The sequence below is a fragment of the Exophiala xenobiotica genome, assembly GCF_000835505.1.
Source record: "Exophiala xenobiotica strain CBS 118157 unplaced genomic scaffold supercont1.2, whole genome shotgun sequence".
Lineage (NCBI taxonomy): Eukaryota > Fungi > Ascomycota > Eurotiomycetes > Chaetothyriales > Herpotrichiellaceae > Exophiala > Exophiala xenobiotica.
In genome coordinates this window covers 4,005,182-4,026,245 of record NW_013562493.1, presented here as the reverse complement: position 1 = coordinate 4,026,245, position 21,064 = coordinate 4,005,182, and the positions used below count along the sequence as shown (strand labels likewise).

Here is a 21,064-nt window from a genome sequence, read left to right as displayed (position 1 = left end):
ATGCTGGCTTCAGGTATTCATAAGCAGCGTGTGCCGCCGATTTGATCCCAAATATCCTGCCAACTGCTTGTCGGGCTCTTCACTCTTGATTTTGTTTTGCTTTCACGCAGACAGCAGTCGGCTGCTGCTATATTGTCTGGTGTCGTTGCTGAGGGCGACAGCTGCTTCTTCCGTGCCTCTCTTGTGTACCAAGCCTTGTTGTTGGGCCTCGCGCCATGCAAGATCCTCCGCATTTGCAAATGCCAACCGCTTCTTCGCAATGGGCTCGACAAACTGAAGTCCGCCCATCCTCACAGCTAGCTGATCGCCCTGGGCATCCGCAAATCCTAACCGCTCTTCCGGGATGGCCTCACTTCACTGAGGTCCATCCGCCCTCGCAGCTACCTGATCGCGTCGGGCCATGGCCGTTGAAGCGAGGCAGTACGTCAAGCTGGAGTACCGCTGTCGGAAGCGAGACGACAATCGCAGGGTCGAGCTCTCAGTCAGTGAACGCAAGTCGAGCTTCGAGCCCAGATTCAGCCGGGGGCACCAGACCAGGTCAGAAGGAACGAAGAAAGTCGAAACTTACCACCACCTTGGAACAAGTCGACAAACAGTGCGAGACGATTCAACACATGTTGGACGCAGAAGAGGCGGCTTTAAACAAGGATGTGGAAGATATCAGGCGACACGTGCGTGAGCGGAGTGAACGACAGCACCAAAGACCGGGAGGGTCTACCCATGACCCTCGAGATGTCGAGCGGAACGCAGGTACACCTGCACAGGGACGACCAGGATGCCTAAGGTGCGGGCATGCAGTGGGCGACCTCTCTAGGACCGTAAGTGCCGCTTGTGCTCTGCTTACGCTCAGCTGCCTCATGCTGTTGCTGTCGCCATGGATCTTTGACGTGGCGTTTGGGCACGGCAGAAACCAAGGGCCGGATCGTCAGCAATATTTCTTTCTCTTTCTGGGCCTGCCAGTTTGCGGCATGACAGCCATCTTCGCTGTTACTCTGTACGGGCTGCAAGCTATCAGAAAAATGCCACGGAGGACGCTGGATACGTGCGCCTTGATCGCCTATACTAGCTTGTGGTCGGTCGTGGTCTATCTGTGGGTGATAAAATGGTGGCTACCTCTGATATAGAGACCACTCGATGGTTGGCACAGGAAGAAATGTTGTATGAGACGTGTGCGCTTCAGAACGAGAGAGGTCTGTTGGGGAGACACCACATTCCTGCTGTGGTGGCCGTTTCCGGACATGGGGGAAGACGCGAACGAGAATAGCCTAACAGCATCATGGTTCTGCAAACAGAAAAGATGTCAGTAGAGGCAGAGCTCCATAGTTATCTCAACCACATTATCCAACATGGCTATAGTCCTTGATGTAGTGTAGAAGGAGTAAACAAGTTGTGGATGTTGTAATACATGTCAAGGAATGAGTCTTTGTACGGTGCAGTAATGAAGCCTCGAAACGCAATTCCACTTCCGCAGTCGCAGTCGCAGTCGCAGTCCCCGGCGACATCGACATCCAATGCGGCCGACTCACTAAAGATCATCACCGGCCTCCACGCGAAAGGACCTCCCTTACTCTCGCCACGTAAAAGAATATCTGCCGTTGTACGCAAAGATAGCGAGGATGCTGTCTCGCCGCGTCTGAGTCGCCTGTCACTATGCTCCGATAACGACGATTCCTTCCATTCCAGATCCACCTCCCTTGCATTCAACTACGACTCCTTGACAGGGGCTCCCTGGCGGACCGTCGCCGCGACGATGGCCACGATGGGAAGGAGTGCCAGGGATTCGGCTGAAGAGAGTGAAACACTGATAAAAGAGGAAGAAGGATCGTCCTCTGCATTCACGCCGTCACGACCATCCGAAGAAAGCGTAACAACTGCATCGACAACGTCCCTAGTCCTTGAGAACCTTAACTCGGTATTTGCGAGCAAGAAGGCCGTCGAACCTCTACAATACCGCGACAATGACAGTGATCCAGAGCTGCCAAGGTTCAATGATAAAAGTTATACCCTTGCTGGGAATCGCATGTCGAAAGGCCTGAGACGGACCTTATGGGTAGTTTCTGTGGTGGCTGTTGTCGGCTGGGCCGTTGCGCTGTTTGCCTTCCTGGCAGGTGGCCGGTACAAACATGCTTCAACCCTTGAGTACGACCACGAGACGCCCGTCAAGAGCTCCGGGAAGAAAGTCTCGCTCGATGGAGTTCTGTCTGGGCACTGGCAGCCTAGATACGCCAATATCGAGTGGACTGCTGGTCCGGAGGGCGAAGACGGCCTCTTATTGGAGATCAACCGACCCGGCGAGGATTATGTGATGGTCGAAGATATCAGGAGTCGAAACTCGTCGACGTCGGCAAATGCTTTCAAGAGCAGGAGTTTGGTTAAAAGTGGGTGGTTTAATGTCAATGGACAACAAATGTGGACAGATGATTTCTGGGTCAGTCCAGATATGAAACATGTCCTCGTCATGGCAAAGCGCGAAAAGGTCTATCGACACTCATTCCTCGGACTCTATTTCATTCTAGACGTGGAAACCCAGAGTGTGCAGCCTCTGGATCCAGCATACCCGGACACCAAGCTTCAGTTGGCCAAATGGTCTCCCAACAGTGACTCCATCGTATTCACAAGAAACAACAACCTCTTCCTCCGATCATTATCTTCTCCAATGGTTACTCAGATCACGGACGACGGAGGCCCAGAGTACTTCTATGGCATCCCTGACTGGGCTTATGAAGAGGAAGTCTTTGGCACTAATACCGCAACCTGGTGGGCGAGAGATGGCCAGTACATTGCATTCTTGCGCACGAACGAAACTATGGTTCCCGAATATCCTGTTCAATACTTCCTTTCGAGGCCTAGCGGCAAGAAACCCATTGACGGGCTCGAGAACTATCCCGAAGTTAAAGAGATCAAATACCCCAAAGCTGGTGCACCAAATCCTGTGGTTGACATGCTCTTCTATGATATTGCTAAGCAGGAAGTCTTCACTGTCGACATTGACGGTGGTTTTCCTGACGAGGACCGCATCATCTTCAATATTGTCTGGGCAGACAACGGAAAAGCTCTAGTCTCCGAGTCGAACCGCGTGAGCGACCGCATCAGGGTTGTACTTGTGGACGTTGCAAGTCGAACAGGTCAAACCGTCAGGACAGTGGACCTGAAGGATGTTGATGGAGGATGGATCGAGCCTACTCAAGCCACCGAATACCTACCAGCCGACCCAGCAAACGGCCGGCCGGAAGATGGCTACGTTGACATTGTTATCTCCGACAACGGAAACCACCTAGCCTACTTCTCTCCTCTGAACAGCTCAATACCCATCATGCTCACGAAAGGACGGTGGGAAGTCGACGGTGGCCCCGCCGCAGTCGACCTCAAAAACAACCTAGTCTACTTCGTGGCCGCCAAAGAAGCACCGACTCAACGCCATGTCTACAGCGTCAAGCTCGATGGAACAGACATGACATCTCTCGTCCCGTCCAACGAAGCAGCATACTGGACAAGCTCATTCTCCTCGGGGGCAGGTTACGTGGTCCTAACATACCAAGGCCCCAGCATCCCGTATCAGAAGGTTGTTTCTACGCCCGCCAACGCCGAAGCAATCGACCAGACTCTTGAAGACAACAAAGACCTGGCTCAATTGGCCTCGTCGCATGAACTTCCTCACCAAATTTTTCAGAACATCACCATCGATGGGTACACACTGCAACTTGTTGAACGCCGCCCTCCCCACTTCGATCCGTCGAAGAAGTATCCTGTTCTTTTCTACCTCTACGGCGGCCCGGGCTCGCAGATGGTCAACCGGCGCTTTCACGTCGACTTCCAGTCCTACGTGGCCAGCTCATTAGGGTATGTCGTGGTAACCCTCGACGGGCGCGGGACAGGATTCAATGGCCGCAAGGCCCGCACGATCGTCCGCAACGAGCTCGGCAAGTACGAAGCATACGACCAGATCGCTGCCGCCAAGATGTGGGCTGCGAAGTCGTACGTTGATTCGTCGCGCATGGCGATCTGGGGCTGGAGCTACGGCGGCTTCATGACGCTTAAAGTCCTCGAGGCCGACGCGGGCGAGACGTTCAAGTACGGCATGGCCGTCGCACCGGTCACGGATTGGCGGTTTTATGATTCAATCTACACCGAGCGGTATATGCGCATGCCCCAGGCCAATCCCGCCGGGTATGACAGAACGGCGATCAGTAATGTCACGGCGATCAGTCAGAACGTCAGGTTTCTGATTATGCACGGTGTCGCGGACGACAATGTACACATGCAGAATACGCTGACGCTCCTGGACAAATTTGACCTTGCCGGGATAGAGAACTATGATGTCCACTTTTTCCCGGACAGTGATCATAGCATCTTCTTCCACAATGCGAATCGTATCGTGTTTGAGAAGCTGAGTAAATGGTTGATTAGCGCTTTCAACGGGCTGTGGTATAAGACGGAGGATCCGAGGCCGGTTGAAGATCAGTCGTGAGATGGATATCTATGTTTGTGAGTGTATGTCTATATCTATATGACGGAGCCATATGGCATGGAATTGAAAAGAGCGGTCGTCAACTGGCCTTCTGTATGGCAAGGTGTCTGAGGATGTGTACAGTACAGATTTGATTTGAAACGCCTGGCATTGGCATGGAGTTTGAATCGCGCGGTCGCTCAAGGCAGATCCGGATTTCGACATGGGTAGCACGGAGCATGGGGAGTTGGACTACCCCGGAATATGTTGATATTAGCTGTAATCTTTGCGCATGGCATCCTCTTCATCTGGGCTTCTCTGGACTAACCCAGTATACCATCATGGGCTCGTAGTCTCGTAGTCAGGCATGTACTTTCTAGGCCGGCCAAACAGTTAGCCCCTGGACTGGGAGGTTCCCATAACCAAGGTCAATTCCAATGCCAACGTCCTGTATACACAGGAATCGAGATTCAAGATCATGTACGGTACAACAGCGCCATCCCCAGGCTCACATCGGTACCCATCCTAGACCCAATCATACCATTTCGTACACAAGTCACTCCGGCCACTCGGTCGCCACATTCAAAATCTAACCTCCCTCATCTCCCCTTTACTTTTCATCACGTCGAATTCAACCCATCTTCCGACACCACTCCCTCTACCGGACGCTCTACTCAGTCCCAACTCATCCACTACGCGGCCGGGATTCATGACATGGCACCCCTCGTAACTGATTGCGAACCCGGGCATTTCTGCGTCCGCGAGCACCAGGGCCGTCGGCAGCGGGTACAAGGACAGCGACGCCGCATGGTCCCAAAACACGGGGCGGATCGAGTGCGCGAAGGGCGCGAGATGTGACTGGTCGAGAATCGTCTTGATGAGTTTCCGGGCTGCTTGTGTCGAGTGTGCCGTGTTTGCACTACTAGTATTCGTCTTGTTCTGCTGGGGCAGGTGGGACGTGGCTTCGTGCACGCGGCGGTCGAGATTGTGAGTTTCGTCCGATTCCATGAATTCACCGTTGCCATCTTCATTCTCATTCTCATTCTCATTTTGGTCGTTGGACATGTCCTCGTCATCCTCGTTCTCATCTTCTGATTTGGAGAAAGTGACCGCATTCCTTCGGAACCGACTCGTGATATCGTCCCTAAACAGTACAATTTCCTCCAGTGGTCCAAAGAGACTCAGTCTAGCAGGGTTACTCGTCCATACCGCGTCTCCCGTGGTCGTATTTCGATCTTTGTCCTTCCTTTCGCTGTTCGCGCTTGCGATGGCCCGTCGGATGCGCGACGTGAATACCTCTGGGACGCCCTGTCTGGGCAGCACACATGCACCGCCACTTGAGAATGAACTCGCCCACGGATCATTGTCGCCTGGCACAAATACGAAGGTAGTGTTGGCCAGGAGGAAAGGGAAGTCGGACAATATCGAGGCCAGCGCGTCGAAGGCCTCTTTATATTCCACGCTCCCTCCTTTAGCCGAGCCGGCCATGCTCGCCGTGGAGACGAAGTTGCCCATCAGTACCACGGAGAGCGGGAGGTCGTCCGCGTCGCCTGCAGATGTGTTGTAAGACGAGAGAATGGCGCGGATGGCTTCGAGCGTGCGAGGGCTGTCGAGAGTGCATTCTGCTAAGATGGCGATTTTGGTGCGTGGAAGGCGGTGATGTTCTTCGCCTGCGTCTGCGTCTGATGCGCCGATGGTGTCGGGCGAAGGTGAGTAAAACCGTCGTCGAAGCCGACGCATTTGCGAGCCGACGCCCTTGTCGCTGCCCACGCCGAGGAAGTCGATCCAACCGAAGCCAGCGCCCACGCTGGTGTGCACGCTCATGTTGTCTGCGTCCAGACCGTTCGAAGAGCCGATTGTTAGACCTCGTCGCTCGGCCGGCGGTCCGGCCACAGTCTCCGCGATGAAATGGCCTTTGATTTGGCCGCCGACCCCTGATGCGGCGCCGAGATTGGAACTGTGAGAGCCGTCTTCCTCGTACGTGCCTTCGACCAGAACAATCATACCCGGACAGAACCATGCGCCGTTGGCTGGGATGGGGCGAGCGATGGACAGGTCAAGGGCTACACTTCCGGATAAGTCTGTCAGAGAGAGATCGCCGGCTGCAGAGTGCACGAGCATGCCGAGAAGGAGGTGTGATGAGCCGGAGCGCCCGAGGAGGTTGGAGATAGGGGTGATTTTGTATGCTTGCTGAAGAGTTGCCACGCTGCTGCCGGAATGTAAGAGACTCGGCGGTCTGCCGGAGGTTGAGAATGATGGCGTCTGGAACGATTCATTGCGCATGAGGCGTTGGTGTACTAGGTGATACCGGTTTCGGAACATGGATATCTTGTGTTGTATAGGAGGGAGGAGGGTTGCTGAGCCTGGCATCGGCTCCAAGGTTTTCTTTGACATCGAGTATAAGAGTTTTGGCTGGTCGAAAGCCGAGATGGCTTTCAAGTAGGAGCGTATGTCTAGGCTATGGTCCTCACCGTTGGGGTCGTCTTCTTCGACATTTAGCCCAGAAAGACCCAGACTGGTCTGACTGTCGTCTCTGTCCATCCCAGGCCGGTCCACGAGAGAGCTAGACCTGGAGAGACTTGGACTCCCGACAGAACCGTTTGTTCGTGATAGCTTGCCGGTATCGAGTAGGCCACCAGACATGCATGGCTCGAGCAACTTGAGAATACCGGACAGCTTTTTGTCCGGTCCATCTTCAATGATGAGTCCACCGCCGTTCCGCTTCCATATTTTCGCGATCTCGTCGAGAACCCTTTCCGCAAGCCCTTCTTCCCGCCACCGACTGCCGCAGAATTTGCCAACAAACGTGGAAAGAAGCCCCAGCCCTGACGATGTAAGGGTCAGATTGTGTTTCTTGGTGAGGGTCCTGAAAGCGACAGGGCGTAGCGTCTGGGGAGGGAGTAGGATCGAGAGCACTGTAGGGACATTGTTCGCGGTGTCATTCAAGTGCGTTGCAAAAGGTTGTCTGATAACCGGCTGTCGGCTGGCAATTGGGTATGCAGGTGTGCCAAATCCGGGCGAGGAGGAGAGCAGCTGTTCTTTTGTAGCCGCAGTACTGCGCTTGAAGGCTTGTGCTGGAATCCTGGGAGTCGATACTGGGTCCTCCATCCTGTGCATAAACTGGAGCGAGTCGTAGAGAAGTTCTCTTTGCTGGTGGCTTGTGGAAGCCTGTAAAGTGGTTTTTGTTGACGCGAGAGTCGGAGGCGCGCGACGCGTCGTTGGAGACTTTTTGGAGGAGAGAAAGTGACGGATTCTGAAGGCGCAGGCAATTCACCTTCGATCAAACTGTCAACCTGTCGCATTGCTCTCTCCCTCTTGACTTGACTTTTTATTCTCGCACACTTGCACCACTATTAAACGCCTTGTCATCGCGATAGTCTGAGGCGTGACAACAGCAGCAATAGCTACCACTTTCCAAAATGTCGGCGACTGGCGGCGCAGAGAGCGAGATACCTACAGTACTTCCTGTCCCTGACGAGACCTCAAATTCATCTCCGCAAGAGCGCCTAGCCAACCTCACAGCAAAGGCCACTGCTGAATATGCCGTCAAACACTACTCGGAAGCAGCTGAGCTGTACTCACAGGCGACCGAGTTGCAAGCCGAGATCAACGGCGAGATGGCGCTCGAGAACGCGGATCTGCTGTACTCCTACGGAAAGTGTCTGTTCTTCCTCGCCCAACAAACAAGCTCGGTACTTGGCGGGACTGCGGCATCTGCGCAGTTGTCCAAAAGCAAGGGAAAATCCGCTCCAAAGAAGCGAAAAGTGACTGCGAATGGCTCTACAAACGGTGCAGAGGCGGGTGACGGTTCCAAGGCTGTAGGCGCCGCGCCAGAAGAGGCCGTCCCGAACGTGGGCGATGTTGTGCCAGAACAAGACGTCACGCCGGGGCAGACGACCTCAGAGAAGCCTTTCTTCCAAATCACTGGTGATGATGAAAACTGGGACGAATCAGACGAAGAAGAAGTGGAACAGGATCAGGAGGCGGAAGATGAAGAGGATGACGATTTCACGAATGCTTACGAACTCTTGGACCTCGCCCGTGTCCTGTACTTGAAGAAGTTGGATCATGCTCAGGAAGAAGTGCTGGAAGAATCGGAAAAGGGAAAATACGTGGCGTCGATAGACCTCACGCCCGAAGTCAAGACCCTCAAGAATCGTGTCGCAGATATCTACGATCTACAGTCGGAAGTCTCGTTGGAAGGCGAGAAATATTCCGCTGCCGTAACGGATCTGAAGAACTGTCTTGCTTTGAGAGAGGAGCTGGAGCCGCCGGAGTCAAGCATTCTCGCTGAATGCCACTACAAGCTCAGCCTAGCTCTGGAATTCAGTGCTCAGACGCAAGAGCGTGATGCGGATGGGAATCCAACCGGTGATCTCCAGATTGATTGGGACATTCGAAACGAGGCGATCACGCAGCAGGAAAAGGCCATCGACTGCTGCAAATTACGTATATCTAAAGAGACTGCAGCACTGGAGAAATTGGACCCAGGTCCGCAGAAAGACAAGGCCATGGCACAAGTCGAAGACGTTCAAGACATGGTTGGAGAGATGGAAGTGCGACTGGCAGAACTCCGCAAGCCGCCTGTTAATGTCAAGGAGGAGACGGAGATGAAAGAACAGATTTCGGGTGTCCTGGGCAGTATCCTAGGCAGTGGCGCGACCGAGCAGGAAAGAAAAGAAAAGTTGGCTCAGGTAACAGAGACGGCTACTGACCTAACTGGGCTCGTCAAGAGAAAAAAGCCCAAAAGCACGCAAGCCAATGGAGGGGACAGCGGTGTGGGCTCTTCTGCGTCCACTCCTGCCACCATGGGAGAAGCGCCTGAAGCAGGGCCAGCAAAGAAACGCAAAGTCGAGTTTGTTGATCAAATAGAAGGACCTCACAACGACAAGAAGGCGAAAGTTGAGGACGCAGCGGATCCGGGAGTGTAATGCGTTGATGACCCGGATGGTGTTGTATGAAGGTGTTGGAAATTACACTGCCTCGCTTCGGCAAGAGGCTCTACTGCTGATACCAGCATGAATTTCTTCAATGGTAGATGGGTTCTCTCGCGTTCGACGCGTTTACTTCTGATGTAAAATAGCCATAGCCTCAACCTCGTAGAGCAACTCTGGATCTGCCAATGCCGCAACGCCGAGTAGAGTGCTGGGTGGTCGATGATCACCAATGAACTTGAGGTACGCCTCTGCTCTGGAAGTGTCTTTGGGATCTAGGTTGACAACATAATGCGTCACCTTGATGATATCGGCCGGTGTTGCGCCAACTGCTTGTAGACACTTGCCCAGGTTGTCCAAAGCCACCTGTACTTGACCAGAGAATGTGGGCGGAAGTGTCCTGGATTTGCCGTCTATCCCGATCTGGCCGGCGATGGTGATCAATGTGCTCGTCGGAGAGATGGGAGTGGTTTGGACATGACTGTATGTTGGCCTTGGAGGGTGAACGAAAGGTGGATTGATGAGTTGGGAAGACATTGTGGTGGGTTGCTGGCAAACTCTGGGGTGATATGCAGTGATGGGGTGCTGGATGTTGTGAACAATGCTGACCACGGCTGACCTACCTCTACCAGCTTCACACGGCTTTTGCTTATTGCGTCTGATTCCTTCCAGTCGACGATCTTCTGGTAGCGCTTCGTGGAGATGGCCGCATCGAAGATTGATCGTGATTACTGTCCACTCGCCTCGTCGCCTTACCGTCAGCGGACCGGATTCGTGTTGTTCCGCACCCGCTAGACTCGTTCGATACAGACACGTGAGTCACCCAACGGGGCATCATGATGGCACCCATGATGCACCCAACACAGGCAGTCGAGCCGCCTCTCGGGTAAATCGGAAGCGAGGGAGTTTGGGGCACCACTGGCACCAAATTGCGGGTGAAAAAAATGTCTCCTGGCAAGGTGTGGGGTTCCTGGTTTGAACCAGCCGTCTGGCCGTCCACAATCAAATCAAAACTCGCCCATCAATTCAGAAGCCCGAGCCTCGGTCTCGTTGTCCCGGAGTTTCCTCCTCTTCATCATTGTTACTCAGCATCAATCTCCACAGCAGCTGCAGCAGTAGCAGACCCATCGCAATAGCTCTGGGGTTCTTGAAGGAGCATCACGCACCTTCCAATGGCTGCATATGATGCTGGCCAGATTTCTCCGACGGCCGCCTCCGAAGAGAGAGCGTCTTCAGTCTCCGGGAGTGATGGCGAAAACGACAATGTAAGCGAGACACCAACCGGGGGTAATGCAAGCAAAAAGAGAAAGAGGTCTCTCAAAATCTCGTGAGTACTGCCCGTCCTCTCCCTCGGGAACCGTTCTTGACACTCGGCCATAGCTGTGAACTTTGCAAGACAAGAAAAGTGAAATGCGATCGCGTCGAGCCCGCTTGTGGCTGGTGCGCGCGCAACAACCGAGTATGCGTCTACAAAGAAAGGCAGAAACCTGGCCTTCGGGTAGGATACGGTCGCGAACTGGAGGAGAAAATCAACCGCCTCGAAGCTCTACTCCAACACATGGGCCGCCGGCTTGAAGAGCACATCGTCGACCATGGTGATGTTTCCCAGCCTCGGCCTGGCTCAGTACGAATGACTTCCCAACCCGTTCAATATCCGGCCTATTCGCAAAATGATCCCGGTCCGACGAGTGCAAGTATATTGTCTCAGGATACTCCCGGGTCCGACCCAAGATGGGCGCCTTCAAATGCCTACGAACGCATGCAGTATCCTCGACCTCATGACGCCATGTCAATTCGGTCCGTTGTCGACACTGCTGGTCAGGACATAGTGTCCCAAAGCGACCGAGCTGCTTCGACAGCCTGGTATCCGAGTTCTACTCCAGCTCCGTCAGTGCCAGAATCCGAGCTGCCTCCGTATGACTTATTGTACACGCTTGTCGACCTGTACTTCAAGCATGTCAACCCGTGGTCACCGATCCTCGACCGCAAAAACACGTTCGATGCATTCTTCGGTTCTCAATCCATGGACGAGTCTGATCGAGTCCTCATGCATGCTGTAGTCGCCACCACTCTGCGCTTCTCCAAGGATCCGCGTCTGACACCGGAATCTCGATCCCAGTTCCACGACACTTCACGCCAGAAGATCATGCTGTACGCTCTGGATCATCCGAACGTGAGAGCGTTGCAGGCTCTGGTAATCCTTGCCGTCGATGTTCTCGGAACTTCCAATGGCCAACAAGGCTGGAACCTCCTGGCCCTCATAGCCCGCAATATTGTCCAGCTTGGCTTGGAGGTAGAGAAAGGCGCATACCTGGAATCGACCGCTTATCCGTCAGCAACGCTACTGCAAGCGTCCCAGCCCAAATCCTGGATCGAAAGTGAAGAGCGCCGGCGCTTATGCTGGATGACATTCGTGCTTGACCGGTATGCAACGGTCGCGACGGAAGACGCTTTCACATTCGATGAAAGGGAGATGGACCGTTGTCTTCCCTGTCGTTACGATCTCTTCTCCCGCAACGAGCCCGTCGAGACGAGATGGCACCGCCGCGGAGCTCAGACGGAGATGATCGTTAACAAACCTGAAAATCTAGGCAGCTTTTCATATCATTGTGAGGTGCTGGGCATTCTGAGCCGCATCCACCGCTTCCTACACCAGCCGCTTGACATCACGCGACACTCCGATATCCAAAGATGGCGTGAGACATATCGAGAGCTTGACGGCGAATTGAATAACTGGCTCCAGAATTTACCTGGCGAATACGGCAAGATCTCGCAACTGTGCCACTCGGATCCCGGGAGTCGAATTTCCAACTGGATCATGCTTCATGCAGCATTTGTCACGTCGGTCATTCGGCTGCATTCATCAGCTGCATATCCCACCATCAAATCCCCAGTCTTTACACCGTCTTATCATGCTATTCAGCGATGCCTCGGCGCGGTAGAGAGCCTAAGGGAGATTGCACAAGACGTCCTCAACACTGGCATGCTCGCCCTTCTCGGCCACCCGTTTGCTTTTGCTTTGTGGGTCTCCGCTCGACTCTTACTTGTTCACGCGGCTACCATGGAATGTGAAGTGGATGCCAAGATCACATTCTTCATCTCTACGCTTGAACAAATGGGTCAGCATTGGCAAGTCGCAAGAGAATATGCTAGGATCTTGAATGATGTTCTGCAAGAAGGAAGCACCGGTGCTGGTCGGACGTTCACAGCGATGAGAAGGTAAGTGGCCGCCTCATAAGTGCGATCATTCTGGCTAATGCAAGTAGGACCGCTTACGAGCTAAACATACTGATCTCACAACGCCCGCGATCCGTCCTGGAACCTGCTACAACGCATAACGCGCCTCAGAACGAATTGGAGTATCTCGAGGTCTTTGACTTTTTCAACTATCCCCGCCTGAACGCCATTGCCGGCAATGGCATCGATCCTTCTGTCATCATATCGCCTGTAGGTACTCATGTATCAACGCAAGGCCAGGCACCATCGTTTCGGGCCACACCAGCCTTTGTCATTCCAAACCCAGAGTCGGATTGGCTGATATTCAAACCACCTTATGAATGATTGTGGACCTGTCAAGGACACCGTCGAATGAGACAGCATATCATGTTAGTACCTTTGTAAGCACCCGGGCTCGTGGAGGGCCATTTCCATTGGACTGGCGGGCTACGAACAGGCTTGCTCGATGATAAGGCTCTTCTCTATTGAGGCAACGTATATTTATTCCACTGCTATGACTAGCTCAAATTTCCCCTCATCACCTACAACCATGTCGTTGGGTTTCGTCAAGCCGCTCCTGCAACAAGAATCACCGACCCTCCCACGGCATACCTATTGCATCGACCAGAAAAGCATCACCCCCGGACGGACCTCAGATATTGTCGGTCAAAAAGTTCATCTTCTTGAGACCAGTCTTGATTGGTTCGCGCGAGACCATTCTCTTGACCCAGTCATACATGACAGGGAATTCAGACATCTGAAACTCTTCCTTGCTCATCACCAAGGGTATAACTGCATACCACGTCAGGAAGGAAATGTCCGCATAGGAGATTTTGTTTCCGACAAGCCAAGGTCCGTCACCGCCACTGTGCTTCTCCTTCTGCTGCGTCAACCAGCCTTCCAGCACGCCACTGACGCGCCTCATTTCTGTGATGTAGCGCTCCCAGGCGCTTGGGATTTTCTCGGGATGGAACTTCTTGAACCAGGCGTATTGACCAAAGTACGGTCCCTGGCCGGAGACCTGGAAGAAAAGCCACTGTTTGCCATGGTAGTACTCCGGAGTGCCCGGAGCAAAGCTTAGCTTATACTCAGGGTCGTATTTCTCAACAAGATACTCGATGATGGCACCTGTCTCCCAAATGGTCAAGTCGCCATTATTGGGATCTTGGATGGTGGGCAGTCGACCGTTGGGATTGAGTGCAGTATATTCTGGCTTCTTGACATCTTCGAAGGGGACGTCAACAATGTCATAAGGAAGGCCGAGCTCTTCTAACATGATGCCGACTTTAGGTGGATTGGGGCCGTGAGAGCCATAGAGCTTGATAGGCTTGAGCTCAGACGACATTTTGAATGTTTTGATTGAGAAGCTGGCCAAGGTTGTTTTGAGGGGTGCTTTGAGGAGAGAGTGCAATGAACTATCTATGCTCTGCGAGATTGAAACTGCTTGATGGAATGGTTGAATCCCATGGCAGCTGAAGGCATGATTTATGTACTTTTCCTGGACTCATACTGTTGTCCTGTCGTGGGCCTGTCGAATTACCCTCTTCTACAGGCCTTGCGGAGTCCACAGATGCCGAACAATTCTTCGCAAGCTTTTACCAAAACTCCTCGGACGAATATCTCCTTGAGAGGACTAGTTCTCCATTCTGGGTGTCTGCTTTTCGACCGAGAAGTGTACGTGGAGGCAAGGCTGAGGCCAGAGACTGGAGATGATCTGGACCGACGATCTTCAGTTGAGAAGGCTGGCCACTCACAGAGAGCGTTTCCATAAGCGAGCTCGCAGTGTTTCCGAGAATTGGGATTAGCTTGATGGATGGCTTACATAGTACAGCCACCGACTGTGCCCAATTATTCAGCATCGCCGTCGACTCCCATCTGATCGCGCTCTGCACAGACCCTCTCTAGCCTTCCAGATAATATATCAAGCAACGATGGACGTTCTTCCCTCTTACTAGCCCAGTCTCAATCCATATCAGGACAAACCCTGCGACTTCTCCATCAAGCACGACCGTGTTGGGCAGAGAGGCATCAATACTCTGCCGAGGGCCTGACCCTTACCATGGCAATTACAAGCAGTGGGTGTCAGACTTGCAAAATCCGACGGATCAAGGCACGCCGGCTCCGTTCGACATACCTCCTGCAACGTACGCTGACCTCACGCTACAGTGTGACGAAGGAAAACCAGTTTGTAAGCGGTGCACCAAATCTCGAAGAGTTTGCCTACCTACCGACGCCGTTAAGCAAGCAATTTTCTCAATCCACGTCGAGAACCGCTATGCAAGTGGCGAAATCCGGCGCCCCAGAGGTCCTCGTTCGAGCCTGACCCTGCTTCGTCCGCACTTCGACATCCAGGCGCGCGCACAGGCATATTATCTCCACTACTATGTTGAACCGACGCTAGAACTGCCGCATCTTACCACCTGCGTGGCCGGATCCTTGTTGGCCTGGCAAGAATCCCGACGCAATCATGCTGGTCCAATGATCGATGTTGCCTTGTCGGCACTGGCACTCGCCATCTTCGCAAAAACCCACCAAGTCAAGGCGGCCGCCATGGAAGCATGGTCGGTGTACCACCGCCTTCTGGGCATGACTAGGGAACGAATCCCTACCATGGACCAGGAGAATATTGAGGCCTGCCTTCTCACGGTCTTGCTGATGAGTCGGTATGAAGGGTCTATGCACTACCCGGCAAAGTTTGCTTCAACGACGAAGGACTCGTTCATGGACTTGCGCAGTTGGCTCCACCACGACGGAGCACTGGCGATTTTGAAGGTGTGGAATGACAATCAGAGCCACCTCGGTTCTGCAAGCTGTATTATCAAGCATGCACGCAGGGGATCCATTCAATCGGCTCTTCTGAGAGGTCTTCCACTGGCGGACTGGCTTCTAGATGGTGCACGGTTTGGCGAAAAAGGCCATCAGCTCGAGTATGATAGGATATTGGTGCGGACGGTCAATCTACGCCATGCAATGTTCCGGCTCGGGCAGCAACGTTATGATGCTGACTTGGATGCAATTGGAGACCTGGACTGGGAAGCGCAAGAGATTGATAAGGCACTGAGAGATTATGCTACGAACATTCCCTACGCTGGGTCTATCCAGTGCCACGTTCTTAACGAGCAGGTGCAGAATTGGACCTGGCCTAGAGTACATTTCTTTTCGCCGACTGTATGCACCTATGAAGGGTCTGGCTATGCAGCGATGTGGACGATATACTATGCTGCGAGAATACTGGTGAACAGCACGTGGCTGCGGATCCTTCGACTACAAAGCTCAAATGAAGAGGCGGGGTCAATATACGACCAGAAAAGGCTCCGATGTGCTGCCAATCTGAAGGAGATCGCCGATCACCTGGCAGCAGCCTTGCCTTTTGTTTTGGACCGAGTCAAGATGGACCATCCCAATCCGCCGTCATGCCAAGGGTCGATCAAGATCAATACAGACGAGGTTGTGAAACCTCATCTGGCGACGCTGATGGTGTGGCCGCTGACCGTCGCTTCAAGCGTGGAAGGAATTGACGGGAAGCAGCAACAGTGGTTTCGATCCGAGCTGGCAAGTATCGGGAGGATAGTTGGCGATGGCATTCTCGAGTGCGCTGACACCAAGCATTGGGCTCTCATGTAGTCGCAGCAAGTCAGCGATTAGCACCGGATACTCTGGATTGTGACGAACCCGAGACATCCGCCGAGGAGACGAAGAAGTCTCTTACTCTCCTCCGCATGCTGAAAAGCACTTACTACCGTCCCTTCCCGCGATCTGGGATCATGCATGCTGGAACATCTCGTATAGAAGCGAGTTCCGAGCCGACATCCGACGGACAGCGACTTTGGCGATGCTGTTCGATGAGATTGACTATGGAAGACAGAATATTGGAGGCCTGAGATGCTTCAAGAGCTATATAGCTATGGGATCTTCGGAGGACTTCACCATACGGAATGGCACTACCGCAATCCCCAGATGTTGGAGGTCACCTGTGGTAAGGGATGCCCGACAGTTGATCACCAGTAATATCACGAGTCCGTGGCTACCTGGACCTACACAACCATGCTCTCACTCACCTCAATCTCGCTGCTCCTCAGCACTATGGCAACCGCCCAACAACTGACATCCTACTGCAATGTCACCGGTGGTAATGGAGACAACAACCCCGCGCCGGACGGCAAATACACTATTTGGTCAGAGGGGATCCGCGTGTCCTTCGTCCCATACGGTGCCAGTATCTCTAACCTCTTCATCAACGACTCCCGCGGCATCGAGCGCGACGTTGTGTACGGCTTCGATGAAGCGTGGATGTACACTACCGGCCAGCACGGATATTGGGGCGCAGTGCCTGGGCGCTATGCGAACCGGATCGTAAACAGCACATTCACCATAGACGGAGTTCCTTCGCACATCATCCCAAACGAGAACAATTCGACGGACACACTCCACGGCGGGCCCGACGGCTGGTCGTACCGCAATTTCAGCGTTGTCGCGCACACGGACAGCAGTATTACCTTCAGCATGACGGACCCGGCCGGTGACCAGGGGTTCCCGGGGGAGGTCGTCGCCTTCATCACGTACACGGCCGCACCGTACGAGTGGCGCGAACGTATGGTCGCAATCCCTACCACGGAGAAGACTCCCATCATGCTGAGTAGTCATGTGTACTGGAACTTGGACGGGTATGCCAACGACCAGACCGACACCGCGCTGAATCACACGTTGTACATGCCCTACGCGGGGATGAGGACCAATGTTACCACGACGCAGGTCCCGACGGGAACGCTCGATACGAATTGGGCGGATGGCCCGTTCGACTTCTGGACGCAGCCGCGGCAGGTGGGTTACGCGTTTGACCAGCCGGAGTTGAACAGGAGTTGTGGCCCGACGTGTCTGGGGTATAATGTGTGCTTTCTGACGCAGAGGCAAGAGGCAGAGAAAGAAGCGTGGGAGCAGACAGGGGCGCAAGTGGCCACCCTGAGGAGTGCCTGGAGCGGGATCCAGTTGGACGTGTTTACGGATCAGGATGCGTTGCAGATTTACAGCTGCAACAATCAGAATGGGTCGGTGCCGTTGAAGGCCACGCAAGGGACGCCGACGAATAGCATGCTCCAGCATTGGGGGTGCGTGGTGATCGAGGTTGAGGATTGGATTGCTGGGATCAATTATCCGGAGTGGAAAAGGGAGGAGGAACAGATTTTCGGGCCGGGCACGCAGCCCTATGTGCTGGAGGCGACTTATCGGTTTAGCATTAACCAGACGGCTGTGGATGATTGAGAAAAGTAACGGGCATGGCATGCGCAAGGGCTTCGCCACTTTTTGATGTGAGGGGAGAAGAATATTCGAACTTCCAAAAGATACATTGGGTATGTCAGTTCTCATAGCTTTCTTTATGGAGAAATATCAGACTCTCCTCCAAGCCAAGTCCTTCCCTGTTCCCAGCACACATGAACGAATTTTTGTTCCCAGTGTAAACGCCAAACGCTTAAAATCAAGTGCCCCCAATCGAGACTGCAAGCTGAAAGCTGCAAGTGCAAGTTGCTCATTGAGCCCAACCCTTGCTCATCTCCACAGCCTTCTCCCACCGGGCGAAGCGGGTGGAGCTCTCCTCCTTTGAGATGGCTGGCTTGAAGGTCGTGCTTCCCTCCATGTTGACAGCCTTGAGCTCGTCGATGCCGTCCCAGACGCCGACCGCAAGACCGGCAGCGATGGCCGCGCCCAGGGCGGTGGTTTCGCGCATGGCGGGTCTCACTACAGGGATGCTGATCAGGTCGGATTGGGTCTGCATGCAGAGGTCCGAGTTGCACATTCCACCGTCGACGGCGAGCTCGGTCAACTTGTGGCCCGAGTCCTTCTCCATGGCGACCAGGATGGCCTTGGTCTGGAAGCAGGTGGCTTCGAGAGTTGCGCGGGCAATGTGGCCACGGTTGGTGTACGCGGTGATGCCGAAGATGGTGCCCCGGGCGTCGTCGATCCAGTAAGGAGCGAACAGGCCGCTGAAGGCCGTGACAAAGGTGACGCCGCCGTTGTCGTCGACGGTCTCGGCAAGTTGGCTGATCTTGCTCGAGGACTCAATGAAGCCGAAATTGTCGACCAGGAACTTGACGCTGGATCCCGCGACGGCAATCGAACCTTCCAAGGCGTACATGGGCTTGCTGGTGCCGCCGAAATCGAACGCCACGGTCGTCAGGAGGCCGTGGGTCGAGATGACGGGCTTGTCGCCGACGTTGTACAAGATGAAACTGCCGGTTCCGTAGGTGTTTTTGCCCAAACCCGGGGTGAAGCCCTTTTGGCCGACAAGGGCAGCTGACTGGTCGCCCAGGCAACCTGTGATGGGAACACCTTTCAGGACCGTCGAGGCAAGAGAGCCGTATGCTGACGAGTCGGAGGAGTGGACGATCTTGGGGAAGTGGACCTTCGTTCGGTCGATTCGGAAGAAGTCGATCAGGGATTCGTCGTACTTGAGGGTCTTGATGTTCATGAACATGGTTCTGCTGGCGTTGGACGGGTCGGAGACGAAGACGTTTTTCTTGATACCTGCCATGGTGTCAGCGGTCGGCCTTTGTGGGAGAGTATTTAATGAACACTTACCACCATTAAGCTTAAAGACCAACCATGCATCGATCGTGCCAAAGGCCAAAGTTCCCCTGTCGTAGGCTTGCTTGACCTTGGGCTCGTTCTCGAGCAGCCACAGGAGCTTGCCGACTGAAGGATATGTTGAGAGAGGGAGACCGCAGATGTCGGTTAGCTTGTCGGCACCAAGACGTTGCTTCAGCTTTCGGACTAGGCCCTGGGTTCGGGTATCTGTCCAAACGATGGCGTTGTAAAGAGGCTCTCCGGTCTCCTTGTCCCAGACGACCGTGGTTTCACGTTGATTCGTGATACCGACGGCCTTGATGCTGTTTATGTTGTGGCCTTGGGTCTCGAACTGCTTGACGGCTCCGTTGATACATTCCTCGACCGAAGACACAATTTCAAGAGGGTCATGTTCGTGCCAGCTGTGCAAAGGTCAGTCAGGAAACGGTCATGGTGAGTAAGAAAGCAGGCGTACCCAGGTTGAGGGTAGATCTGCTTGAATTCCAGCTGGTGTGAAGCAACAGGCTCACCCTGCTTATTGAAGATCAAGAACCGAGAGCTGGTCGTTCCCTGGTCGATGGAACCGACGAAGACTTCTTGAATGCTGCCCATCTTGAGTACCGGCTGGAAGACTTTTGTAAGATAAAATGACAGAAGGACACTGAAAAGACTTTGGAGGAGAGTCTGGAGGCTTGTCTGAGGGGTCTGGAGGACTTCTGGGGAGGGGGAACGAGCCGTACTTTATAAAAGATTGCGGAGAAAGTGTCTGGACATGTGCTCTTCCTAACTTTGAGGCGAGGCACATGGTCGTATGACCCTACGTGCAACGCTTTCGGTACCGTTGAATGGAAATCGAGACTCTCGGGACATCTGGCAGTCGAGGGTTTGGCTGTGCTCGGTGTCACGAAGTCGAGTCATTCCCGAGCATGGGATGTCTTCGCCCCGAACTCCACGAAGGTAGAACCCACAATCCGCAGCTTCGGACACCGTTCGGCCCATGGGAAGACTGAAATGAGCGGAGTCGACAGGAGTAGATGCAAGATTGCCAGGGGTAAAGGCACATGGCGCGGGGAATTACGCTAGAAGCAAGCGCAATACTGTATGAGTGCGAGGGGCATGACTTTCCGGATAGTTGGAAACGAGCAGCGCGAGCTACTCAGGGCATGCCGCTACCTCGTACTCGGTGTTGACGAGCGTGACATCGTTTGTGGAGAGCGAACTACGGGCAGAGGGGAACTCGGGGTCGAAAGACCGAGGAAGCTGGAGATTCTCCATAGTCTGAACGATCGGTTGGTGTTATTGGCTCCGCCAGCGGGACACGGCGGGAAAAGTAATGCCGTCTGCCACCGAGAGCCCAGCAGCGGCGAAATTTGGATATACCTGACGCCAGGTACGGAATAACCCCGTGCCCCGTTCGATACCTGAGAAGGAGTAAGGTATTTTGTTGAAGGGGTGGAATCTGGAGGCATGAATATGTGTGTAAGAGTGAATAGTTGGTAGTGAAGCACCGTCAGACTCATACATTGCAGTGCCGGCTCACTAGGTGCTCGCCAGTATAAGTCCACGGAATATCAATAATTCCGGATCCGAGCCACCGGAATCGCGGCCGGCAGTCGCTCGGCGGACCAACCTCAGTTGCTCAGTTCATCCGCTGAGCCGCTCACTGGAGTCTTTCTCTGGAGTCTCTTCCTCACTAGTACGAGTACTACGAGTACAGTGTACATGTGGTGTACAGACTTTTCTCTTGCAGTGTCAGCAAGTCTACGCGAGCCTCAGTCGGCCGCCAACATGATCCGATAAGGATTTATTACTCCTCGAGCCTGAATCCCAAGACCACCCTGGCACAGACTGCAGCCATCCCCAACAATCCCCAGCTCCTCTCCCACTTTCTGCGCTCCAGGTCAATAAT

General features: G+C 53.8%; 9 protein-coding genes across 10 annotated transcripts; 5 read left to right on the top strand and 4 right to left on the bottom strand.

Moving 5' to 3' along the window:
• Nucleotides 1–1,438: 1,438 nt before the first annotated feature.
• PV05_03695 (uncharacterized protein) lies at nucleotides 1,439–4,748 on the top strand (the record flags this gene model as incomplete). Its single annotated transcript, XM_013464362.1, has 1 exon — nucleotides 1,439–4,748. The coding sequence occupies one exon, from the start codon at nucleotides 1,439–1,441 to the stop codon at nucleotides 4,466–4,468; it is 3,030 nt and encodes a 1,009-aa protein (XP_013319816.1). The 3' UTR covers nucleotides 4,469–4,748.
• On the bottom strand, nucleotides 4,743–7,614 carry PV05_03694 (uncharacterized protein). The gene has a single exon (XM_013464361.1). It carries the CDS (start codon nucleotides 7,562–7,564, stop codon nucleotides 5,030–5,032), a length of 2,535 nt encoding a protein of 844 aa, XP_013319815.1. The 5' UTR covers nucleotides 7,565–7,614; the 3' UTR covers nucleotides 4,743–5,029.
• Nucleotides 7,615–7,740: 126 nt separating this feature from the next.
• PV05_03693 (uncharacterized protein) lies at nucleotides 7,741–9,583 on the top strand. The gene has a single exon (XM_013464360.1). The coding sequence runs from the start codon at nucleotides 7,867–7,869 to the stop codon at nucleotides 9,376–9,378; it is 1,512 nt and encodes a 503-aa protein (XP_013319814.1). The 5' UTR covers nucleotides 7,741–7,866; the 3' UTR covers nucleotides 9,379–9,583.
• Nucleotides 9,375–10,357, bottom strand: PV05_03692 (uncharacterized protein). Its single transcript, XM_013464359.1, has one exon. It carries the CDS (start codon nucleotides 9,916–9,918, stop codon nucleotides 9,511–9,513), a length of 408 nt encoding a protein of 135 aa, XP_013319813.1. The 5' UTR covers nucleotides 9,919–10,357; the 3' UTR covers nucleotides 9,375–9,510.
• Nucleotides 10,358–10,382: 25 nt separating this feature from the next.
• On the top strand, nucleotides 10,383–14,207 carry PV05_03690 (uncharacterized protein). The gene is made up of 3 exons (XM_013464357.1): nucleotides 10,383–10,708; nucleotides 10,762–12,600; nucleotides 12,648–14,207. The coding sequence occupies exons 1-3, from the start codon at nucleotides 10,554–10,556 to the stop codon at nucleotides 12,940–12,942; spliced, it is 2,289 nt and encodes a 762-aa protein (XP_013319811.1). The 5' UTR covers nucleotides 10,383–10,553; the 3' UTR covers nucleotides 12,943–14,207.
• Nucleotides 13,250–13,942, bottom strand: PV05_03691 (uncharacterized protein; the record flags this gene model as incomplete). Its single annotated transcript, XM_013464358.1, has 1 exon — nucleotides 13,250–13,942. One exon carries the CDS (start codon nucleotides 13,940–13,942, stop codon nucleotides 13,250–13,252), a length of 693 nt encoding a protein of 230 aa, XP_013319812.1.
• A 362-nt stretch (nucleotides 14,208–14,569) lies between the features above and the next one.
• On the top strand, nucleotides 14,570–16,221 carry PV05_03689 (uncharacterized protein; the record flags this gene model as incomplete). Its single annotated transcript, XM_013464356.1, has 2 exons — nucleotides 14,570–14,707; nucleotides 14,764–16,221. The coding sequence occupies exons 1-2, from the start codon at nucleotides 14,657–14,659 to the stop codon at nucleotides 16,219–16,221; spliced, it is 1,509 nt and encodes a 502-aa protein (XP_013319810.1). The 5' UTR covers nucleotides 14,570–14,656.
• Nucleotides 16,222–16,641: 420 nt separating this feature from the next.
• PV05_03688 (uncharacterized protein) lies at nucleotides 16,642–17,908 on the top strand (the record flags this gene model as incomplete). Its single annotated transcript, XM_013464355.1, has 1 exon — nucleotides 16,642–17,908. One exon carries the CDS (start codon nucleotides 16,642–16,644, stop codon nucleotides 17,854–17,856), a length of 1,215 nt encoding a protein of 404 aa, XP_013319809.1. The 3' UTR covers nucleotides 17,857–17,908.
• Nucleotides 17,895–20,650, bottom strand: PV05_03687. 2 transcript variants are annotated; one of them, XM_013464353.1, is made up of 4 exons: nucleotides 19,896–20,650; nucleotides 19,631–19,779; nucleotides 19,171–19,577; nucleotides 17,895–19,116 (listed from the first exon to the last, which is right to left on the bottom strand). In XM_013464353.1, exons 2-4 carry the CDS (start codon nucleotides 19,765–19,767, stop codon nucleotides 18,122–18,124), a joined length of 1,539 nt encoding a protein of 512 aa, XP_013319807.1. In that variant the 5' UTR covers nucleotides 19,768–19,779; nucleotides 19,896–20,650; the 3' UTR covers nucleotides 17,895–18,121. The 2 variants fall into 2 exon arrangements, with proteins under 2 accessions (XP_013319807.1, XP_013319808.1); XM_013464354.1 differs by having other exon boundaries at nucleotides 19,631–20,650.
• Between the last annotated feature and the right edge of the window lie 414 nt (nucleotides 20,651–21,064).

Excerpts from the sequence above, each read along its gene's own strand:
- PV05_03694 (XM_013464361.1), bottom strand. The coding sequence starts at position 7,564 with ATGCACAGGATGGAGGACCCAGTATCGACTCCCAGGATTCCAGCACAA.
- PV05_03687 (XM_013464354.1), bottom strand. The coding sequence starts at position 19,767 with ATGGGCAGCATTCAAGAAGTCTTCGTCGGTTCCATCGACCAGGGAACG. Across the intron at positions 19,578-19,630 it reads CAGATCTACCCTCAACCTGG|CTGGCACGAACATGACCCTC; the intron begins GTACGCCTGCTT and ends ACCTTTGCACAG. Across the intron at positions 19,117-19,170 it reads GGTCTTTAAGCTTAATGGTG|GTATCAAGAAAAACGTCTTC; the intron begins GTAAGTGTTCAT and ends ACACCATGGCAG.
- PV05_03692 (XM_013464359.1), bottom strand. The coding sequence starts at position 9,918 with ATGTCTTCCCAACTCATCAATCCACCTTTCGTTCACCCTCCAAGGCCA.
- PV05_03693 (XM_013464360.1), top strand. The coding sequence starts at position 7,867 with ATGTCGGCGACTGGCGGCGCAGAGAGCGAGATACCTACAGTACTTCCT.
- PV05_03690 (XM_013464357.1), top strand. The coding sequence starts at position 10,554 with ATGGCTGCATATGATGCTGGCCAGATTTCTCCGACGGCCGCCTCCGAA. Across the intron at positions 10,709-10,761 it reads AAGAGGTCTCTCAAAATCTC|CTGTGAACTTTGCAAGACAA; the intron begins GTGAGTACTGCC and ends ACTCGGCCATAG. Across the intron at positions 12,601-12,647 it reads ACGTTCACAGCGATGAGAAG|GACCGCTTACGAGCTAAACA; the intron begins GTAAGTGGCCGC and ends TAATGCAAGTAG.